Genomic DNA, 25,653 nt, shown 5'->3' with positions numbered 1-25,653 from the left:
GATAAAAGTTATCACAGCGCGCATCTTAGGCCTACAGTATATGTTGCAATAGTCCCTTTATCCATTTAATCGTAGAGCTAATTATACCTAATTAATTATAGTTATTGTTAGGTATTGAAAATCTGGATCATTAAGGTCGCTTGCACACACTTTATTAAATCCGGCTAAATCCAGTTAAAAATAACATTATTTAGTACTGTTAACACTTGACAGAGATGTAGTGTTTTAATAATAATGTAATTTAGTATGATGTAGAACAATGGGTCATGTCAAAAAAAAGCCACAAATTTTGAAGAGTTGACAAAAAGGCGGGATATTGAGCTGTCGAATGTGGTTTTTAAGGTTGAAGGTCTCTTAGCACCGGCTGCCCCATAATTTTGCTCAAGTACCGATACATCTCGCGTGAACAAGATGGATGCCGAATGGGCAAGCAATACTTGTTGGCAGTGTACCGTGACCTCAATATTTTGGAATTCCTTAGTTTGGTAATTTGGTAGGAATAGGTCGAGTATCCCAATCAAAGCTGAAGAGTTTGTTTGTTTGCTTGAACGCGCTAATCTCAGGAACTACTGGTGCGATTTGAAAAAATATTTTTGTGCCGGATAGCCCTTTTATCGAGGAAGGCTTTAGGCAACATCACCCTACAACCCATAGGGGCGGAGCACTAAAGAAAAATTTTTGCACAAACACGAATATTATTAAATTAATCAAACTACCTATTTTCACGCGTACGAAGTCGCTGGCAGCTAGTACATACATATGCCAATATAACCGAATTACTCCTATCGTACGGTCTTCATAACAGACTTCTTTAGCATAGCTTCTAACATTTATTTCTATCTTGTATCAATGTAGTTTGTTTGCGTGGAAATAGCTTGTGGTTACAGGAAATAATGTAAAGAACTTTATAAAAAAACCTACACTAAAAAGTAGAAAAATAATTACTAATTAGGTACCTACTTATTTATAAGGACGAATTATTAACATTTATGTAGGTATACCATGACTGATACTTCTGGAGTCGGTGCCAAGATTATGAAACATGTAAAGTTTGCCTGCACCGACTCCAAAAGTATCAGTCATGGTATACCTACATAAATATTAATAATTCGTTCTTATAAATAAGTAGATACCTAATTAGTAATTATTTTTCTACTTTTTAGTGTAGGTTTTTTGGAGTCGGTTTTATTTTTTTTTATAAAATTTTACTTATTTCTTGCTTTTTAGTTAACTAATTATTACCTTGATGTTACCACTGAAGGTAGGCAATACATTGAGACCATAATAATATTCTTCATGTGTAGTGTAAAATACTCGTAATATTCCCTACAAAATACAGGTTACCATATTATAGGAAACCTAAAAAGACCTTAAACCGTCAGCCCACCTTAAAAACATGAAAGAATACAACTGTTGGTCTATTTGTACTTATAATATTTAAAGAATTATCCTACAACTCCTAAGCATTAAGGAGTTGTACCTACCATGACCAGATTTTCTTCAAATTCGCATGAAACCACTCTTTTGATAATACCTATTCAACAAAAAAATAATCGATCAAATTGGTTCATAATCGGCGGAGATATTGCGTATAAAAAAGTTCATCCCCAATTTTCCACCCTTGGGGGTGAAATATTTTCTTCAAATTCGCATGAAACCACCCTTTTGATAATACCTATTCAACAAAAAAATAATCGTTCAAATTGGTTTATAATCGGCGGAGATATTGCGTATATAAAAGTTCATCTCCAATTTTCCACCCTTGGGGGTTGTTTTTCTTATTATTAAATTTAAATGGGACCACCCTTGAGGTATTACCTATACGCCGAAAAAAGATTTGTTCAAATCGGTTCATAATTGGCGGAGTTATCGCGTAACAAACATAGAAAAAAAAAAAAAACACACGGGTCGAATTGAGAACCTCCTCCTTTTTTGAAGTCGGTTGAAAATGAAAAGATAATCTGGGGGCACGGCAGTGCCAAGTCGAGCAAAAAAGCGGCACGGCCGTACCATCCTTTTCTCGAAGCAATTCAGGCCATTTTCGACCGCCTGTAACTTCGTTGTGGATAAAACTAGAAGGCTGAATTTTCATTAGCTATGCAGGCATTGTAAAGACACGGTATATTTAAAATTTCATTCAATTTGAACCAGTAGTTTAAGAATTATAACGGGTCAAAGTTACTTAATTTTGTCACTCACTGACTCACTGACTGACTCACCGATCATCAAAATTCTAAGGCACTTCTAGCAGACCTAGAAGCTTCAAATTTGGAATATAAGTAGTGTTTGGTGTATGAATCAAGGAAAAACTAAAATATTTGGGGGCACGGTAGTGCAACCGCCAAGTCGAGTAAAATTTTTCAATTTCGGTCCAGTTTTCTAGATACATAACTGCTGTCTACAAAATACAAAAAGAAATGAGATTTGGGGGCACGGTAGTGCAACCGCCAAGTCGAGTAAAATTTTTCAATTTCGGTTCAGTTTTCTAGATACATAACTGCTGTCTACAAAATACAAAAAGAAATGAGATCCCATCAAAAACAATACTTGTCAAAAAAACCAAGTCTCGCAACTCAGTTGTTCTACGGTAAAAAGTTGTGAGATCCATGTAATACCAAGTCCAGGCCAGGAAATCTTTAACGTTTTACATAAATATATTGACTTGGCCATCGCATGAAAACACGTGTAAATTAAATTATTTAGTGCGATGGCCAAGTCAATAATTTATGTAAAACGTTAAAGATTTCCTGGCCTGGACTTGGTATTACATGGATCTCACAACTTTTTACCGTAGAACAACTGAGTTGCGAGACTTGGTTTTTTTGACAAGTATTGTTTTTGATGGGATTTACATATTTCCCTATGTAAATTACCTTCATATAAAAATTATACTCTGGCCTAGATTTTTAAAGGACAATAAATAGTAGGTATAATCTTATTTTGCAAAAGTTATCTCTTAAGATTGGCCACGGCTTAACAGGACATGATATTTTTGAGAGATTCAAGAAGTTTTTATATCAAAAAACTTTTCAAAGCAAATATTTGTGTGGAGTCTTCACGGGCGTTACGAGTTTCAAATTACTTGGTGATTCGCAACGTACAAAGGTTTAATTTGTAGCGAGGATGCCTGGTAAAATACTTTTACAAGACAAGTTTATGACGAAGAAAATGTACCTACAATGGACAAGTTTCGTGATGTTGAAAACATTAAATTTCACTGAATGGGATTAAAATATAGACCAAAACTAAAAAGCCAGCGAAGTTATTTTTGAAATCCATCAAGAAATGGCTGAGAAATTAATTATTTAAATTACCTCCATATTTTCGCGTGGAACTTAAAAATAGGCGGTGCCGTGACGTCAGGCCACCTGTTCAAGTTTCAATCACAATACTTATAGATGACCCACGCTGAACTGTCCCGCCAAACTCAATGACAGAGGGGCGCTACCATCGTTCAACTATATGGTTTCCAACATGGCAAAAATCGGAACCAGCGATCCGGTATTGACGGTGGCGCCCCACTGTCAATGTCATCGATAGGACAGTCCAGTATTTTGGAACTATACCATCCCTAACGCATTGTCGAGAATGACAGTGTCATTATGACACTATAATGTCAAAGTCTTCTTTTCTTTTTAAATATAGTCAAAAAGGTCTTGGATATGTCAAAAAGGTTACACAATTTTACTAAGAAAGAATCTTGAGTGACTGTAAAATTAAAAACTACTAGATTTTAAAAAAATATGGATCTGTCAACAGCACTGGATCAGGGCCCCTGATCCAGTGCTGTTGACAGTAAAGGACAATGTTCGTTCTCCATACATTGTTCGCCTAAGAACCAACAATTTTGACATATTACTACCCGAAAGCGAAATAATACGATTCTGTGTGTAAGAACAATGATTCCTGATGGACACTTGCCATAAAATTAATGATTAAGAATATTAAATCACAGCGATTTTATAATATGTCGTTTATGACAACATGGCGTCTAATGTATTGTGTGAATGTATGAACACCGATTCGCGAAAAATGTTTTGTATTGTCGTCACGCCGAGTCGCAGCCAAATAGTATAAAATAATAGAACAAGTTTTAGAAATACAACTCGGCATTCCACTTTTATAATATGCCCACATATTGCACGTAAATAAACAACATGAATCGTAGGTTGTTTCCACCCTTGTCATCTGACACATGAAATAAACTCCTATTGTATTATAGATATCGAAGCCGAATCGTATATAATAATAGAATGGGTTTTGGAGATCACTCGGGGTTCCACTTTTATAATTATACCTACATATTGCATAAAAATAACACGAATCATGAGTTTTCTTTTCACCATTTACATCTGACACGAGATAACAAACTCCTATCTCCATGACTACCGTCGTAGTCTATGCCAAAGACTACAATATTTTAAGCAAGAAGTTTCAAACCTTAGCGGCTACAGTAACCCCTGGGCCACATACATCATGATAACATTCGGTCGATACCGGAACGAAGTCTTGCGATTATGCAAAAAAGCATCGTATTCTAGTGCGGCTAATCACGTTCAACCGGGGTTTTAATTCGACTAAAGTCCTGACTAAAGACTAGAAGAAAATACGCCGCATTGCATGAGCACTTCGTGTTCGTTAAAGCGGCTTCAGATCTAGAGCCCACATAGTTTTCTTTCCAATAATATCCGCAAGTAGCGCTGCATGATCTTTACAACAAAAACGGCAATAGTTATTAAGGTGCCAAAATTATATGATTACTTTGGCACGGTATTATACACGTTCGAAGATTTGTCATTTTCATTCATTTCATCATCATCATCATCATTTCAGCCACAGGACGTCCACTACTGAACATAGGCCTCCCCCAATGACTTCCACATCGCACGGTTGGTAGCGGCCTGCATCCAGCGCCTTCCCGCTACCTTTATCAGGTCGTCGGTCCACCTTGTGGTGGGTTGACATTGCAGAATATGACTTTTGATAGGTTCATCATAGAATTCGGCGGGGATATCCTCACGGAGGAAGTTCGAAAAAGGGCGGAACAAGATCTTATAATAATGCAAGGCCGAAGCTGTAACGCGCGTGCTCCTACGTGTAATCCGGCGAGTATGCAATAAATAGTAATGTCTGGTAAATAGTGGTAATACGTATCGTTCGTTCGTTCGTTTCAGCCGAAAAGACGTCCACTGCTGGACAAAGGCCTCCCCCAAGGATTTCCACGAAGACCGATCCTGCACCGCTCGCATACAGGCACCTCCCGCGACCTTCACCAGATCGTCGGTCCACCTAGTGGGAGGCCTGCCCACGCTACGTCTTTCGGCTCGTGGTCGCCACTCAAGAACTTTCCTGCCCCAGCGGCCATCAGCTCTACGAGCTATGTGCCCCGCCCCGTCTATGTCTATATGCGCTACGATTACAGGGTATCATTTTGCATAGTCGCAAGACTTCACTCCGCTGCTGTCAAATCAATGTCGCATAATGTTATCGCAATGTGTGTGGCCCTTGGCCAAATCACAGAAGCCTATGCGAAGAAAGAGCACTTGAATGACAATGAAAATCAGGGTTACCATTTTGTAAGATCTCCTCACTATTGAGGGTAACAAAGTAACATTAATAATCTAGCCATTAATTACATTTATTACCTATACGAGAAAGTAAAGCAACATGCGGTTTTATTTTAATTTGTAAAATATTTGTAAAAGTTTGTTCTAAGTTTAGTTTTACAACAGTATTGCTGTTTCAGCTGTCACTGTGAAGCTTTGGGAAAATAAATAAATAGAAAAAATATTAACATAAATATTTATTTAAGTTTTTATGTTCATTATCATAATATAATGCCAATTTAAGTTACACTGTGTGACAGTCTTTGACACTAAACAAACTCTTCAGCTTAATAATACCTACCTACAGGGCGTTTTTATAGTTACTCTTGCTGATGAAACAAGAAGGGTTGATTCTACTACTGAAATACAACTACTTTTCTTACAGGACCAATATCAAATTCTCAAAAAAATTCACATCCTCGTGATGGTGATAATTTCTATGGAGAGGTTTTTTTTTATATTCGGTCTCTTGGGATAAGTTATTCCATTTGAGCAGTAGAATTAATCCTTTTTATTTGGTCACATATAAAAATAACACAAGTGTTTAGGAAAACTTCTTCTTTGGTATGGTATCACCACGGAGTTATAATGGCGGCAACTCTGTATCACTGACTTGTAACTTTCAAACAGTATGAATAATAAGGGCACCACATTGGTTTTCTTTCTGAAAAAAGGCTTTCACTTTTAGTACTAACCCTTTAGCACTATTTCATTGAAATAAAAATACAATAAACACACAGAAGACTGAAATTGAGTCAACTGACGTGACATTTATAATTTGTTGACATTATGACAGTTTGACAAGACTAGGGATTGAAAAAGTTTTAATTGATAAAGTAAAATGACAATTTATTAAAACAATTCACAAGGATATAATCGATTAAAAATATTTATAAAATGTTCTGATACTTGCCTGTAGCGATTATCCAATCCTGGTTTCTACTGAGAAACTACCTCGTGGCAAGATTTTAATAAAATAATAAAATCTTTATCTTCTCTTTCACAATCTATAAAAGTTCATTTGGTCTATTATTATACATGTGCTATGAATGAGGGTTTTCGCGATTGAAAAATCCGCGAGATGGCAATACGTAGACGCGAGGTCCAAATGCTGCATGATTGCTGGATTTTGACATATCTGTCAAAGTCATGTCAAAAATAACCAATCATGCAGCATTTGGACCTCACGTCTACGTATTGCCATCTGGCGGATTTTTCAATCGCAAAAACCCTCATTGGCATAGATTATGAGAGACTGGCAACTATACTAGGTTGATATATGTTTCTCTCACTTCAACTGACATTGGATTCAACATCGGATTCTGACACTTTTACAGTTATGATACCATGAATATCAGTTTATGGTCATAATTATTTTTATTTTATTTACGACCTTCGACCAGTTGGACACTTTAGATAGCTTCTTGTAATAGTGTTAATATCTTTTTAGCTTTTATAGCAAATCTAGTCTTCAAAGCAGTTTAATCGATTTATTTTATTTTCAAAATCGATATTTTATTGTCTATGATGGCCGCAGGAACATCACTATACATGGACTCCCAGCAATAAAGTACGGTAATGCCTCGTACAGATTTTATCGGCAAAAATTATGGAACTTGATAGGTTTTAGACCATGCCACGCACCAAAACGTCCGGAAGTTGTAATAGTATTATAGAATAAACGTTAAAAGACTTATTTATTTAATTTTTCAATGCTTAAGTGTCCATTAGAATGAATGGGTGCTTAATGTATTTAAAAAAATAGAAAATAATTATGATGGGTTAATGTTTTTGGGCGGTTTTTAGGCGGTTTCTGACAATGTCCTTTAATCACCCCTGATTCAGGGGTGATTAAAATTTACTGTTTGTACTTCGAATGACTGTCGTGACTACTTCGAATCAAAATGGCGCGAAAAATATACGCAACTTTAGGGCCTTGTAACTTTTGTATTTGTAGAGATTTAAATACTTATAATAATTTTCATGATTCTTTCACAATTATTATTAGTTTTACTTATATTTTCAAAAATTGAAATCTTGTCCATTAGCCCCTATACTATAATGAGTGTGGATCTAAAGTCTATTTTTTATTTAGTTGTCTTGATGATGAAGATACGAGTAAGTAGAGTTCGCTATTATTCTTATAAAAAACTAGAAAAGTTTTCTGAAAAATACCTACTCGTATTTTCTTTGGTTTTGAGTTATCCCTCATCGTGTGCTACATGAACTTTTTTCCGACTGCATAAGACTCATTTTTAATTTTTGAGTAAAAAATGCTTACTCTCCTAAAATAGCACAATAACTTGAAGGCCAGGCCTCTCCGTCAACTCAAGGGTTCCGTACTTAAGGCCGTTGAAGATAATCTTCATCATATACCCGAATATTTTCGTGTTACTTTACACATGTCAACCTTAACAAATCATAAGAAAAACTAGTATGTAAGAATTGTAGGTGTAGGAATAAAAACTGTTTTTTGCTGAAATCTTTAGACGGACTTTTTTCTTGCAAAGTATTTAAATAACTTATTATTATCTATTTGTAGGTATAGTCGTTATCGCTACAATCATCAGTTTTTAAGCCATACTTATTAATTTCAACCAATTTGATACAAACCAGCGTTAATATTTTAATTCCGTTCATAGTAGGTAAGTGATGCAACGCTCTAACAAAATGTTGGGACAAGTCTTTATAGTCAAAATATTGTGTATTGAAAATTTAATTTTATTTATTGCGAGTAAAGTGCACTTTATCACGACGGGAATTACCATCATGTCCCTTAGTTGTGTACCTACGCTCAACCGAGCAACATCAGTATTTGTCTAGTGTGCCTACAACCTACAATGGCCGCTAATTTGCAAAGTTCACAGTTCAACTCAGTCTTTGGTGCCTAATTATGTAGGCTGGAGACTAACAAAAATAAATCGTTTTAAAATTGGGGATAAATGTTTTCCTTAAAACTAATTAAGCGCGCCCAAACATGTCTTTGTGGAAATGGAGGGTGCATGTGCAATAACTTACGAATACTATTCTGAGTTATTAGGGTAAAATACCCACCGATGCATACACTGATGCAATTCTCTAGTAATTAAAACAGCTTTACCGTAATTGGCATGGTAAAGATTTAGGTGGAAGTCACACCCTCCATCCACTCTTTATAGGTCATCCGATGAGTTACAGCCTTAATAACGAAGAATTATCACGGTAATCACAAGAGGCAATTATTCAAAGAAATTCTATTCTCAGAACTCAAATGCGGTAGACAAATTGTACCACTTAGCTTTACAATTTAACCGCTTGAGTTTTGTGACGAATCCTGTAGATGTATTGTGAAATTTAAATACAGCTTCGCGAGTTTGAAAAATGTTAGACCGATTAGACAAAAAAGTAATTTAGTAAAAGCAAAACTTTTCCCTTGTCCCTAGAGCCTAGCTAGACAATGAGTGGGAGATAAAATTGTTATTATTTACTTAGTTTGCTCTTTTTAAATTGGTGGAATAAACTCACTTTAATGTCACAGAAATCGACAATCTCATAGTTATAGGTGAAGATAATACTTATTGTGTATAAACTGTGTCAAAACTTTAATCTGTTTGAGACGTGTTAAATGACCCCCAGAGCCTACAAAATGAGCAGGTCAGGGCGTTAGGAGGCGATTAAATAGGATTAACCTTAGATCCGATCCCAAAAAAGTTATTCGTTTTAATTAACTTGCCGAGGTATCGTAAATCCTAGGGGGTGAAATATAATTTTCTGCGATATGATTCAATGAATGAAAATGAATGCATTTACGTAAAGTTATGGAATATTATGCTCTTTTTAAGGTTTATCAGTTATTTACACTCCAAGTTTGATGTTGAGACCCAATGAGGGTAATTCATAAAGGGTAATGTCGCCTATTTGCGTCCACCTTAACCTATTCATTTAATTGACTCATTAATGGATTATGTTCTCTATGAAAACACGTATTAAACAGTATTTTTCATATCATTTTAAACAACTTCAAAAAGTGTATGAGTGGGGATCGCATCCGCAACATAATTATGGCGAAGTAGCCTGGTACGGGAACACTAGGCCAGGCGGCTGACAAAATGGATTACATTTTTTAATTCACCCTCGCTTCAGCGCGTAAACGCCCACTGCTTGTTTTATTTAATTCTACAAATAATTAATTTGAAAAACAAGTCACACAATTAATTTCATTTCAACATTGTTTTTTCCCTCTAAACAATTTGTAACATTTTGGAGTGTCTCTTATAATTCTGCAAATAGCTCTCGGCACGAATGCTCCAATATTTTGCCGTCTCCATTCTTGTCATCCAACAATTGGGGGTTAATGGAAGAGGCACCTATTATAATGGAATTTCTAAATCTGAGTCCATTACTGGGCGGGTTAATGACTCCAAATGTAAATTAAGGTCAAACTTTCATCGTCACGGCACTGGTGTACCTTATCATTAACAAAATATAATGCAGTTCCATTTACTTAATCATGTAACTTTAATTCTATTTTCTTGGTGTAATCGGTCTCTTTTAAAACAACGAAGCAAGCTCGTTTCTAAAAATAAAAACGAAATATTGATGTCATTAATAAGAATTTAAAAGGCACCCCAGGGTAATGAAATAAATTGCAATGCCAACGAAATGAACTTGACCGTAAAGCTGATACATTTTTTACTCCGATCGCTTCATAGACGTAACAAATGGAAGCGTTTCCCGTAATATTACCGACCGAGAGCGATTTCAACAAATAGGGACTTTTATTACATTGCCCTGATAAAACATCAAAATGACAAATTCCTTTTGCATCCCACAAGCTCTTACAAGGAACCTTTTCCTGAATGAGGCAATGGATTGTTTACGCGGGTTTTTAGTCACCTTTCGATCCTTTTTTCAATTTCAAATCTTAGTTAGTACTTACGTGTAGATCTGATCTCATTATAACAAGGTACTCTTATTTTAGCATCAATGTAATAAACTTGTTTTAATAACTTGCCTTATCTTCCTGCAAGATTTTTCATCAATTCTGTGGCATTAAACCTCAATATTCCTTTTGATTTTTTATGGTTTCATTAGGAATTACAACCGGTAGCGTTTACCACAAAACTGTATAGAGCTTAGAAGCCATAATGAGCTAGTTGTTCCCTTTGATTGAGTTAATATTTGTGTTTGCGTCAATAATCGTGATAATCAACACGCTATGCTTGGTTTAACTGTTTCAAATATGCAGCTTACATTTTAGAAACTAAAACAAATTGTATTTAAAGTCTGGTATTTTTGCTAATTTAGTGAATGAATAAAAGCAAGATCAAAATACTTTTGTAAACTTTAGCATTAAAAATAGACAAATGACAAATCCATCGTTTCACAGAAGACATTTAGTGCCCCTGATTAAAAATAAGCAGAGGTGCTTATAAAATAATATACAAATGACAAAAAACATTGTTTCACAGAAGCCATTAGTGCCCCTGATTAAAAATAATCAGAAATAAGTAAACAGAGGTGCACTATTTTCTTCGCCGTAAAATTTTAGTGGTTGTTTTCTCGCAGTAAAATGATTCTATCTTAGTAGTAGGTACAATAGATTATAGAAGTTTTTTTTATTCAAATAAAAAAATAGCTTGTATAGAGCGTGTGCGATACAGTTTATGTTGTGGGTATTAATTAGTGCGAGAGCTTCTTTTTTTCGTGCGGCAGAGAGTACCGTCACATTTTGTAAAAGAAACTATCGTTTCTCACGCTGTCGAGTTGATGATTATTTTTTTTAATTAGTTGAGACGAACATTTTTTTTTATTTTCAAAAAATAGCTCGTAAAATTCGATAGTAGGTACTAAAGGTAAATCGTTCTGTCGCGGGAAAATCACCACTAAAATTTCACGGTGTATAAACATTCCACAAGAAAATGTAAAATTATCATTGTTCTTCATACAAATAAGTGTATTTTTCACTACAGTCGCAGCTGGCAAGCGCCCCGCTTTGCCGCGCGCTCCGCCTATTTATCATCTTGAGAAACGTACAACAGGTACAAACGTTACACTCTGTTTTGCTAAAATGTTCATTATCCACCTACAAACACGAGTAACTTAGTACCTACGTCCTTCAAGGGAAAGTACTCGGAAAATAAATGGAAAACAACAAAAATAGGCACTATTATTTGTTGTTTTCCATTTATTTTCCGATATGTAATACACAATTTATGAGAGTAAATCGACCTAACCTTCGCTTATCTATCTTCAAAAATGCTCGACCTAATATCACTAACTCCCTTTTGCCCGCGGCTTCACCCGCGTGAAATTTCGTTTGTCACAGATCGTCATAAATTATAATAAACAATAATACTGTAAAGTTTCATCAAAATCCGTTCAGTAGTTTTTGCGTGAAAGAGTAACAAACATCCAGACATCCAAACTTTCGCATTTATAATATTAGTAGGATAACTTTTAGGTATGACAAGTAGACATTGTAATAATCCTACAGTTATTAGGAACCACCACACCACATTAACAAATTGATATTGCCTGATCCCTAAAGATAGCAAAAACAAATTTTGTTGAATTGTAATAATAACATAGGGCACATTATTTTTCCGTAGATAGATAAGAAGAGTGTTATACGAGTAAAACTCATAAAATCTTATAACTCATTTATTTCTGCAAATAGGCTTTAAAAAAGGCACTTTTACACGTCCCAGTATTAACCCTACCACTGCTTCAGGACAATATAAATGGGCCAGTGCTGAGAAGAAGCAGCGCAAGAAACTCAGTCACTATTGTCAGCCTCTTTTATCTGAAATGATTATGTTTATTACTTATTTCAATTTATGGTCTTTAGTAAAGACTCTTTACTGCGTTACCACACTACTGGCTACCTCCAAAACTACGAATAATGTAATAAATATTTGCAAATAAAATACTAAATTCACTTTCAAATAACCATATCAGAATTATGTCTATTTTTGTTTATAGTAGTTTCAGAAAGTTAGTATTTCAGCTAATCTCGACAAAATGAGTCCCGGCAATATTCCTGAACAGGCCTTTGTCAAGCTGTAAGCATTAATTTCGCCACAATTTATGAGTGCGTAAAGAACATAATAGCCAGGCTTGCTGACTGAAATAAATCTTTTTAGCCAAAAATTAGGGGTGCGTTATGGGTTTCCGAAACACGACGTTAAACATTCTTTGCCGTGATTAAGTTGGCTATGTGGGCCGCACTCGCGAAACCCTGCAGAGCCGTGCCTTGGTAGAAAGAAAGCTCGTTTTTGTAGAGCCCCGAGCCAGGGCTCCAAACCACAGTTTTTAATTATGCCAACCTGAAAGGATAAGTATTCATCAAAGAGACCTCGTACATCGAATGAATGAACCATTTTGAGCAGTGTTCCGTTGTATGGTCCTATAGAATCCTCGCCGCTTTAATTTTAGAAACGCGCAAGTGAATCGTTTAAGCGGCAAATTATTTGTTACACATTTTATACGCTACAAAGTTATTTCGTGCTTGCAATGCACAACACTGTACATGCCTGAATTATAATTATTTAGGTAAGTACACTCTACTTACTTGTAATTATACCCATTCTCACAAAGTAAAATACCGAAGGCCATGTTCAAAAAGCGTTGGCATTAGGTATTTGAAATAATTTATGGTTAATAAATTACGGCATCTATGTTTTAATACATACATTCACAATATACACCATAATCTTGACCAGCCATTCACATTTTTGTAGTAAGTAGGTACAATGTTGAAATCGACTGAACGAAGATCCTATTAAGCAAAAATTGCTGCTTGACACGCCATCGAATAGCAACTAGGTACAATAATGAAATGTTGTTTAATTGATATGTGGGTTCTTACCCTATTGCTCATGATTTTCTCAAGAGAAAAAAAACATGTTTGCTTGTTTACATAGAAAATTTCGCTACTTATATTTTTATGTAAATCTCCGACCGTAATAAACTGGTGATACTCTATCAGGGCTCCGCTCCGTCCCTTCAAACTGGAGCGACAATAGGTGCAGAAGGGTAGCACTTACCCCTACCCCGGAAAAAGGTCTTTTGTTGCTCATTAGAAGTTTATTGTAGATATCACGTCGCTGCGTCGACGACGCGTCAACGTCGCGATGCGGCTCCGTCTCCGATATTGTCTCGAGTTACCATCAAGGTTTATTGATTAGCGCTTTGTATCCTTTCCGTACCGACAAAGCAAGTTTTTGAAAAAGTCTGGAGGGGAACTACCTAAATAAAATTGGTCAAGTGCGTGTCGTACCACGCGCAGTGTAGGGTTCTGTAGTTAAAAAAAACAGTTTTCAACCGACTTCAAAAAAGGAGGAGGTTCTCAATTCGACCCGTATGTTTTTTTTTTTTTTTTTCTATGTTTGTTACGCGATAACTCCGCCAATTATGAACCGATTTGAACAAATCTTTTTTCTGCGTATAGGTAATACCTCAAGGGTGGTCCCATTTAAATTTAATAATAGAAAAAACAACCCCCAAGGGTGGAAAATTGGGGATGAACTTTTTTATACGCAATATCTCCGCCGATTATAAATCAATTTGAACGATTATTTTTTTGTTGAATAGGTATTATCAAAAGGGTGGTTTCATGCGAATTTGAAGAAAATATTTCACCCCCAAGGGTGGAAAATTGGGGATGAAATTTTTATACCCAATATTTTCAATTTTTAGTTTTTTTTGTGTTCACGCATTTGAAGTCGGTTTTATTTTTTTAAAAAGTTAATATTATTCATCCAACAATTTACTTTTAAGAGGGGGGGACGCCCTACTCGAACAAAAATTGGCACTTTAAACTTTTCACCATCAATCCCTAATTTTTAAGTGACTCTATGGTAACACATAAAAGGTACATATTTTGTTTACATAAGGATCACTTAAAAATTAGGGATTAATGGTGAAAACGGGCATTAGAAACCCAAATGCAAATTCACTCCTAAAATAAGCATATTATTTGTTTTAAGAGTGATTTCCACAAGAGTCCAGCGATTAACTCGGGTCGAATACCTATACCTATAAAATTTTATAAAAAAAAATAAAACCGACTCCAAAAAACCTACACTAAAACGTAGAAAAATAATTACTAATTACCTACTTATTTATTAGGACGAATTATTAATATTTATGTAGGTATACCATGATTGATACTTCTGGAGTCGGTGCCAAGATTATGAAACATGTAAAGTTTGTCTGCACCGACTCCAAAAGTATCAATCATGGTATACCTACATAAATATTAATAATTCGTCCTAATAAATAATTAGGTAATTAGTAATTATTTTTCTACGTTTTAGTGTAGGTTTTTTGGAGTCGGTTTTATTTTTTTTTATAAAATTTTACTTATTTCCTGCTTTTTAGTTAAATAATTATTACCTTGATGTTACCACTGAAGGTAGGCAGTACACTGAGACCAAAAAAAATTGGTTCATAATCGGCGGAGATATTGCGTATAAAAAAGTTCATCCCCAATTTTCCACCCTTGGGGGTGAAATATTTTCTTCAAATTCGCATGAAACCACCCTTTTGATAATACCTATTCAACAAAAAAATAATCGTTCAAATTGGTTTATAATCGGCGGAGATATTGCGTATAAAAAAGTTCATCCCCAATTTTCCACCCTTGGGGGTTGTTTTTTTTATTATTAAATTTAAATGGGACCACCCTTGAGGTATTACCTATACGCCGAAAAAAGATTTGTTCAAATCGGTTCATAATTGGCGGAGTTATCGCGTAACAAACATAGAAAAAAAAAAAAAAAAAAGATACGGGTCGAATTGAGAACCTCCTCCTTTTTTGAAGTCGGTTGAAAATGACCTGATGATAAACAAAAAAAAATTCACTCGCAGTAGCATGATGTTCTCAGTATATTGACTGCATAAAAATCTTACATATTTGATTCCAGTGACAATGATCTATGATTCTTTAGTTGGTTAGACTAAATCATGACCTGGCGTCTTAATAATGGCTTAAATGCAAGTTATAAAAGATCATAACATTAATTAAGTTTACACGATTGATTAAAAAGAATATTCAATAAAAATGTTTGCGCCTGACTACCTTTTATCACGAAATTACAATCTCTAAAGACGGCGGTACTTTTTCCATAAGAGCTGGTGAAAGTCAAAAGTTTTAGCGATTATTAGGGAGAACTAGTCCGCGAAAATGCCTTATCTTTCACATAAAGTGATACATTTCGTCGGCCGTTTGGTGTAGTGTAGTGGTTCTAAAACGGACTACTATGCCGAGAGGTCCCGAGTTCAATTCCCAGCCGGGCAGAAATGGAAATGATGACTGTGTGTATTTAAAAAAGTATAGTATATCCGTTAAGCTAGCACCCATGCTTACTTTGGGGCTGGGTAGCGCTGTGTGAAATTGTCTAAAGATATTTATTTTTATTTATTTATTTAAATGAACAGAAATGAACCCACTAAAAATACTTAATGATATTCGAATTGCAACTCTACTAGTAAAGTATGTAGTTTCAACTCGAACCACTAATCCAAAAGGCCGTTCAATATACGGGACAAATTAAAGCTAGTATCTCTTTCGATGAACTTTACGAGCATCTTAAATGATACACGATATTAATTGCGGGACTATAAATTAACAGAAGCTATAACGTATGGCACTAGACGAGAGAATTTTCTTTTCAAGTTCACACAGCGGGTCTAGAATGTTCACGTTTGCAGAATAATAAATAAGTACTTATTCTAGCTAATAATACCAACGTTACAATAGGTATGTTAAATGCAAAGATATATAATAAAGATATTTAACATCTTCAATAACATTCATAACACGGATACAAAAAGAGTTAATCACAAAAAAAAATCATTTGGTCCTTCTTGGATTTGAATCTGCTCTGAAATTCACAAGCTACTTACTGCGGCAGATGTGTGTTTGTAAAGACAATAGCATCAGACTACAGTTTTATTACAAAATCATCTCTATTATTAAAATACATAAAGTACCACAGGGTTTAGCTTAAACTGCCGTCGCCTATACCTACATTTTAAGTAGCTCAGCTTCACAATTGTATCTCACATTTCAGAAATATTAAAGAGCCCAGAAAAAACATTTTTCTCTACTAATGTAACATTCAGGTTCGCGAGGTAGTCGGCTTTTATTATACCCACCTCTTCCCTCCAGTTGAATACGTAATGATTACGCGATTTGAGCACAATCGGTAAGAGCAGTAAGAAAACCGAAAGTAATAATAAGTTACCAAAATACATTTACTAGATAATTTTATTACATGAAAAGGAAAAGGTACACGTGCGGTAGTAAGCTATTTTTTTCCGTTATTTTCTGAACATCTGATGGCCGCATGGCAGAAAAGTTGCTGAGTACCTACTGACCGGATAACGTTGTGCAGGCAGGCCTCACACTCGGTGGACCGACGATCTGATGAAGATTTCAAGAAGCTCCTGGATATGGCCAGCGCTGAACCAATCGTTGGGCAAATTCTTGGAGGAGACTTTTATCCAGCACTGGACATCTTTTGATTAAAACCTACTTAGTCCAGTCAATAAAGCATTATAGATGGAAAACTGTAGAACACAATTTCTGACTTCAGGACTTTATTTAGACTCGTTAGGAGGTGAACATAGCAAAAGTCCCCGCCCTTAGCCCTTGAGCCGGCGGGGAGAGGGGGGTTTAAAGGTGCCTCTTTTCGGTTTTTCGCTTAATCCTCGGAAACTATGCGTCCTAGTGACATGACTACTTTGAACAAAAAAAAGCATATTCAATTTGCTACAGGTGAGATGGACAAGTTTTTCTATAAATTGTATAGTTTTCGCGGCATCTGCTCTAGAAGGTCTGTAATATTGGAAATTTTATTTTTGTCTTACATGTTCCCATCAGGAGAAAATCGACTAAATCAACATTGAGCAATCATTCTAGACATGCGGGAGCATGTTAAGCCTAGTTCCTGCGAGGGGACTGCACCGTGCGTATATTTAGACGAATCACTTTGAGCCACTTTTGACTCCTCATCACTCAAAAAGTACTGTGCATTAACACTTCAAATTTGGCTCATGTGTTGAGACTTGCAAGATATACATCAGTTTCAAATTTCATAAATATACCTCAAACGGTTCTTTAAATATTGACGTCCAAAAATCTACATGTCTGACCTATAGACCAAATTCTAACCACTTCCAGATGACCTCGAAGGTTCAAATTTGGCATCCAGAAAGGTAGTTATGTAAATACAAAGGAACAAATAAAAAACCAGTAAATTTTAACATTTCACATGTGATAGATAGATTTTAGTGCTCTAAATATCGATTTTTGAACGTCAATACCTAAATAACCGTTTGAGGTATATTTATGAAATTTGAAGCTAATGTATATCTTGCAAGTCTCAATACATGAGCCAAAGGACAATGTTCGTTCTCCATACATTGTTCGCCTAAGAACCAACAATTTTGACATATTACTACCCGAAAGCGAAATAATACGATTCTGTGTGTAAGAACAATGATTCCTGATGGACACTTGCCATAAAATTAATGATTAAGAATATTAAATCACAGCGATTTTATAATATGTCGTTTATGACAACATGGCGTCTAATGTATTGTGTGAATGTATGAACACCGATTCGCGAAAAATGTTTTGTATTGTCGTCACGCCGAGTCGCAGCCAAATAGTATAAAATAATAGAACAAGTTTTAGAAATACAACTCGGCATTCCACTTTTATAATATGCCCACATATTGCACGTAAATAAACAACATGAATCGTAGGTTGTTTCCACCCTTGTCATCTGACACATGAAATAAACTCCTATTGTATTATAGATATCGAAGCCGAATCGTATATAATAATAGAATGGGTTTTGGAGATCACTCGGGGTTCCACTTTTATAATTATACCTACATATTGCATAAAAATAACACGAATCATGAGTTTTCTTTTCACCATTTACATCTGACACGAGATAACAAACTCCTATCTCCATGACTACCGTCGTAGTCTATGCCAAAGACTACAATATTTTAAGCAAGAAGTTTCAAACCTTAGCGGCTACAGTAACCCCTGGGCCACATACATCATGATAACATTCGGTCGATACCGGAACGAAGTCTTGCGATTATGCAAAAAAGCATCGTATTCTAGTGCGGCTAATCACGTTCAACCGGGGTTTTAATTCGACTAAAGTCCTGACTAAAGACTAGAAGAAAATACGCCGCATTGCATGAGCACTTCGTGTTCGTTAAAGCGGCTTCAGATCTAGAGCCCACATAGTTTTCTTTCCAATAATATCCGCAAGTAGCGCTGCATGATCTTTACAACAAAAACGGCAATAGTTATTAAGGTGCCAAAATTATATGATTACTTTGGCACGGTATTATACACGTTCGAAGATTTGTCATTTTCATTCATTTCATCATCATCATCATCATTTCAGCCACAGGACGTCCACTACTGAACATAGGCCTCCCCCAATGACTTCCACATCGCACGGTTGGTAGCGGCCTGCATCCAGCGCCTTCCCGCTACCTTTATCAGGTCGTCGGTCCACCTTGTGGTGGGTTGACATTGCAGAATATGACTTTTGATAGGTTCATCATAGAATTCGGCGGGGATATCCTCACGGAGGAAGTTCGAAAAAGGGCGGAACAAGATCTTATAATAATGCAAGGCCGAAGCTGTAACGCGCGTGCTCCTACGTGTAATCCGGCGAGTATGCAATAAATAGTAATGTCTGGTAAATAGTGGTAATACGTATCGTTCGTTCGTTCGTTTCAGCCGAAAAGACGTCCACTGCTGGACAAAGGCCTCCCCCAAGGATTTCCACGAAGACCGATCCTGCACCGCTCGCATACAGGCACCTCCCGCGACCTTCACCAGATCGTCGGTCCACCTAGTGGGAGGCCTGCCCACGCTACGTCTTTCGGCTCGTGGTCGCCACTCAAGAACTTTCCTGCCCCAGCGGCCATCAGCTCTACGAGCTATGTGCCCCGCCCCGTCTATGTCTATATGCGCTACGATTACAGGGTATCATTTTGCATAGTCGCAAGACTTCACTCCGCTGCTGTCAAATCAATGTCGCATAATGTTATCGCAATGTGTGTGGCCCTTGGCCAAATCACAGAAGCCTATGCGAAGAAAGAGCACTTGAATGACAATGAAAATCAGGGTTACCATTTTGTAAGATCTCCTCACTATTGAGGGTAACAAAGTAACATTAATAATCTAGCCATTAATTACATTTATTACCTATACGAGAAAGTAAAGCAACATGCGGTTTTATTTTAATTTGTAAAATATTTGTAAAAGTTTGTTCTAAGTTTAGTTTTACAACAGTATTGCTGTTTCAGCTGTCACTGTGAAGCTTTGGGAAAATAAATAAATAGAAAAAATATTAACATAAATATTTATTTAAGTTTTTATGTTCATTATCATAATATAATGCCAATTTAAGTTACACTGTGTGACAGTCTTTGACACTAAACAAACTCTTCAGCTTAATAATACCTACCTACAGGGCGTTTTTATAGTTACTCTTGCTGATGAAACAAGAAGGGTTGATTCTACTACTGAAATACAACTACTTTTCTTACAGGACCAATATCAAATTCTCAAAAAAATTCACATCCTCGTGATGGTGATAATTTCTATGGAGAGGTTTTTTTTTATATTCGGTCTCTTGGGATAAGTTATTCCATTTGAGCAGTAGAATTAATCCTTTTTATTTGGTCACATATAAAAATAACACAAGTGTTTAGGAAAACTTCTTCTTTGGTATGGTATCACCACGGAGTTATAATGGCGGCAACTCTGTATCACTGACTTGTAACTTTCAAACAGTATGAATAATAAGGGCACCACATTGGTTTTCTTTCTGAAAAAAGGCTTTCACTTTTAGTACTAACCCTTTAGCACTATTTCATTGAAATAAAAATACAATAAACACACAGAAGACTGAAATTGAGTCAACTGACGTGACATTTATAATTTGTTGACATTATGACAGTTTGACAAGACTAGGGATTGAAAAAGTTTTAATTGATAAAGTAAAATGACAATTTATTAAAACAATTCACAAGGATATAATCGATTAAAAATATTTATAAAATGTTCTGATACTTGCCTGTAGCGATTATCCAATCCTGGTTTCTACTGAGAAACTACCTCGTGGCAAGATTTTAATAAAATAATAAAATCTTTATCTTCTCTTTCACAATCTATAAAAGTTCATTTGGTCTATTATTATACATGTGCTATGAATGAGGGTTTTCGCGATTGAAAAATCCGCGAGATGGCAATACGTAGACGCGAGGTCCAAATGCTGCATGATTGCTGGATTTTGACATATCTGTCAAAGTCATGTCAAAAATAACCAATCATGCAGCATTTGGACCTCACGTCTACGTATTGCCATCTGGCGGATTTTTCAATCGCAAAAACCCTCATTGGCATAGATTATGAGAGACTGGCAACTATACTAGGTTGATATATGTTTCTCTCACTTCAACTGACATTGGATTCAACATCGGATTCTGACACTTTTACAGTTATGATACCATGAATATCAGTTTATGGTCATAATTATTTTTATTTTATTTACGACCTTCGACCAGTTGGACACTTTAGATAGCTTCTTGTAATAGTGTTAATATCTTTTTAGCTTTTATAGCAAATCTAGTCTTCAAAGCAGTTTAATCGATTTATTTTATTTTCAAAATCGATATTTTATTGTCTATGATGGCCGCAGGAACATCACTATACATGGACTCCCAGCAATAAAGTACGGTAATGCCTCGTACAGATTTTATCGGCAAAAATTATGGAACTTGATAGGTTTTAGACCATGCCACGCACCAAAACGTCCGGAAGTTGTAATAGTATTATAGAATAAACGTTAAAAGACTTATTTATTTAATTTTTCAATGCTTAAGTGTCCATTAGAATGAATGGGTGCTTAATGTATTTAAAAAAATAGAAAATAATTATGATGGGTTAATGTTTTTGGGCGGTTTTTAGGCGGTTTCTGACAATGTCCTTTGAAGTGTTAATGCACAGTAGTTTTTGAATGATGAGGAGTCAAAAGTGGCTCTAATTGGTTCGTCTAAATATACACACGGTGCAGTCCCCTCCATGGAACTAGGCTTAACATGCTCCCGCATGTCTATTTGTGTTTGCTCAATGTTGATTTAGTCGATTTTCTCCTGAAAGGAACATGTAAGACAACAATAAAATTTCCAATTTTACAAACCTTCTAGAGCAGATGCCGCAAAAACTATACAAGATATAGAAAAACTTGACGGTCTTACCTGTAGCAAATTGAATAAGCTTTTTTCGGTTCATAGTAGTCATGTCACTAGGACGCATAGTTTCCGAGGATTAAGCGAAAAACCGAAAAGTGGTACCTTTAAACCCCCCTCTCCCCGCCGGCTCAAGGGCTAAGGGCGGGGACTTTTGCTATGTTCACCACCTAACTAGGCTAAATAAAGTCCCGAGGTCAGAAATTGTGTTCCACGGATTTCTCTCTACACCGTCGTTAAGGCATTCATTGACTGGACTAACTACCTACATAATAATTTGTACAAAAGAAAAATATTTGCTCTAGACTTTATGAAAATATGAATTATCCAGAGTTTTTATTATTAGTTTGTGAGTAATTAACTGTAATCGGATGGGACTGACTAATTGTTTTGTTCACAGAGTTGTCTCCGAACGAGGAAGCGCGGCAAGCTGTGATCCGTGAGCTAGTGACCACTGAAGCAGACTACATTCGGCATCTCATAGCCATCGTCGAGGTAAGTGTACCTACTTAAGCAGAAGTCAGATTTTCCTATTTTATTGTACACATCCCTATATGCCCCGTGGAAGGATTTGGTTCGTAAGAACAGAGAATTTAGTAGATCCAGTCGGCTAGTGTTGATATACATACATTGCATCCGAAAGACACGTAATTTATTTTTCGCTTTACATCACTAATTTAAAAAGCCTTTGAAATCACAATTAACCTATGACTGGGTATCACAGTACTACCACAGATTACTAATAAGTTACTATGCTACTACGTTCACGCTTGTGTCTCACCTTTTCCAACTTCAGAAAGAAGGTTGTATGGATTTTATTTAAAAAAATATTCATTTGACTTGGGTGTTACGTTCGTTCGTTGTGATGCCGAAAACACGAAAATAATAAAACCGCCGACGCCGTAAGATATGGATCTACGCACCCGAGTACACCACATAGATGTAAAATTACTAAATGTGGTGTAGCAGGGATTTCAACCCTGATCGTGATCAGGGCTGAAACCTTCGCACATACACAATGTAGATTGGTTTTTGCCTGTTTTTGCTCAGTCAATGTTGAATTTATCCTTTTAAAATCATAATTTACCTATCATAAGCGAAACACATTATAACGAAATCGATGGTAATTTTAAGCTCATGAACTACAAACTAGTTTTAAAGTTACTTCGCGAAATTTACTTCAACCTTCCCTAAAATTCAATATTATAAGCATACATTTGCATCCCATATGAAATAGCATATTTTCATTCTTTCAAATAATATACAAAATACCACCTATTAAATATAATTCAACCTATAAACTCACATAACTATACAGTTTATCGACCTTGTGAAATATGTTCGTGCTTGTCTTGATACATTATAATCTGCTATATGATGATCGAAAAACCTTTTTGCCCGTGAGGAGATTAACCTCTTACGGCTGTGTGAGGTTGCCTGAGTACTTTCCAAAGCGTAAACTCGTATATTAAGTAGGAACAGAAGTACCTAGCTAGCTAGAATTCTTACAAATGACTTACAAAATCGTGAGAGAAGCGTAAAGTTCAAGCAGTAAGTGGGTATCGAAATTAAATAAACACATGACATTAAACTATTAAAAGTTTTTGTTAGTCATGCTATTAGAAAAGTTTCTGTATGCTCACAGATGGTTATCGTCTTAGTGCTTCTGAGCCCTTAAAAGCTCTTGGGAAATTTAATGTTTGTGTTAAATCGTCCACTGCAGCTGTAGGTACCTATAATTCTTCACGATTTCTTCTACGTCCCATTTAAAACTCTTGAAAACTTTAACCTGTCAGTAATCAATCAATCAAAGTTTGTCTTGGCAAAAAATCCTTTCTGTACATTAAAAAATAGGACAATTTATCAAGCCTCATCATCAGGATAACATTTCAAGCACTAGTCTATTATTGCGCAGGCATATTTTCCGATTGGACGAGTTGAAACAGGATTATGCGAGCTTACGGCAAAAGGTTAATCCCCATATAACGAGGGCTATAGCGAGGTGGCCAGATCGATCACAATCTTCCCGGTTTCTTCAGCTCGCGAAGGTTAAGGGGACGAACGTTCAACTTTTGCAATAAAAGTCAAGTTTTTGGGGCCGCAATGGTTAACTGCTTTCAATTTCGATGTAGGTTCCGCAGTTAAGATAGCATTCGGATCAAGACGACCGCGACGAGAGACCACGACCCGAGACCGCGACAGGTAACCGGTCGCAGGTCGCAGGGCGACAGCTACTTACAAATCTTCGCGACACGAGTCGTGCGACCCATACGAAACTATACTGAGTTTCGTAAAGTTGCAGTTACTAAACTAAACGGTTGTATTCCATCCATCTGTAAACAATAAAAATAAGTAGGTACCTTTTCTAATAAAAATATGTATCATTTGAACTTACTTGTTTTATTCAATGCTTTTCCAATTTTTCCCAAATATTGTCTTTCACAGTATTATCTTTATAAGCTTGAAGTCTCGTATCGAATAAAGGTGCGTTTTTACTTACTAATTCTATTAAAATTTCGTCTTCGTGCGAAGAAAACACGGCCATTTTGCATCTGTCGCGTCACGGCACTGCCTTGTGAGCGACCGAGTCGCGCGACGCAAGTAGCCGGCAGGCCACGCCCACACGTCGCGCGACTCGGTTGCTTGCATCCGTCAGCACTTCCTATTAACTCATATAAAGCAGTGGGCCGCGGTCGCCGGTCGCGGTCTCGAGTCGCGGTCTCGCGTCGCGGTCGCTTTGATCCGAATGCTACCTTTAGTCATGCATTTAATATGTGCGTATGCGTGTGTTAGAAAAGCTGACTAGGCGCCACCAACACCATAGCTGCCATAGGTATTCTAAATATTATAAAATAGGCCAAGTTTTCTATTTAATATGCTCTCTCTCGTTCTCCTGGTAAATGTCCACTTTTGCTAAAGGCCTATTTAAAATTTAAAGGAAAATGAAAGGCATTAAATCATTTATTCAATAAATCTTACACATTCCTTCAATGCTTCCCTGTTTCCATTTTGACTAGCCTTTTAAATATTTTTCTCTTCAGCATCAGACTCTCTCTCTCTTTCAGCCTTTTATGTAAGGTTCGTTAACTAATAATGTCAGATTTTTTGAGACGTTAGAGCTTTATGTTACTTTGTACACTCTTGTCATTTACAACACCAATCAAGTTTGGTAATTGGTAAGCTGCACAAAACTGTTTTGTTCAGGCCATGTAATCGATTCAATGCTCGCGGCCACAAATTGCAGCCATACAGGTCTCGCTTGGTAGTTCGCAGTTATGCAATCCTCGGTACAATGAAGACATGACCAGAACTTGCCAGTCGAATTTTATCCTTATCATACTCCAATTTAAGACCAGTACTAGCAATCGCCGTACAGAATAGAATGAAATATCAAACATCCATAGTTCCAAAACTTCTAAACCGTAGTTCATCAACTATATCGCTCTCACACAACATGAGTGAGAGAGACGGCAAGATTAGGGAAACACGGAAATGTTCTTGCACAGTAGGTCATCTGACTGACCTCTTTATCGCAAAGGTAATGCGATACCATAACTGCCGTGGGGGCGGCAATAGGCCACCGCTGGCTCCTGAAGCTTTCCCCACTTTAGAAATATTCGGGTAAAAAACGCATGTCAAAAACTGTCTCACTTTTTCACTAAAATAGCTATTACGATCTTTTTAAGTGATTTTATACTTGTGTGGCTTTTTGGACTTTGAATCTTATTTTGAATGTTGTTCTATCGAGGTACTGAGTTATAAATAT

At 36.2% G+C, this 25,653-nt stretch overlaps 1 protein-coding gene across 2 annotated transcripts in view; it reads left to right on the top strand.

Moving 5' to 3' along the window:
• The window catches only part of LOC135086839 (uncharacterized), a 149,780-nt gene that overhangs the window by 89,460 nt on the left and 34,667 nt on the right, over window positions 1-25,653 (top strand). For both annotated transcript variants that reach the window (XM_063981646.1, XM_063981645.1), the window contains exon 6: window positions 22,288-22,382. In XM_063981646.1, the coding sequence (XP_063837716.1) occupies window positions 22,288-22,382 (95 nt within the window). The remainder of the gene's footprint in view (window positions 1-22,287; window positions 22,383-25,653) is intronic.

The sequence above is a fragment of the Ostrinia nubilalis genome, chromosome Z, assembly GCF_963855985.1.
Source record: "Ostrinia nubilalis chromosome Z, ilOstNubi1.1, whole genome shotgun sequence".
Classification (NCBI taxonomy): Eukaryota; Metazoa; Arthropoda; class Insecta; order Lepidoptera; family Crambidae; genus Ostrinia; species Ostrinia nubilalis.
This window is presented reverse-complemented; position numbering and strand designations above follow the sequence as displayed.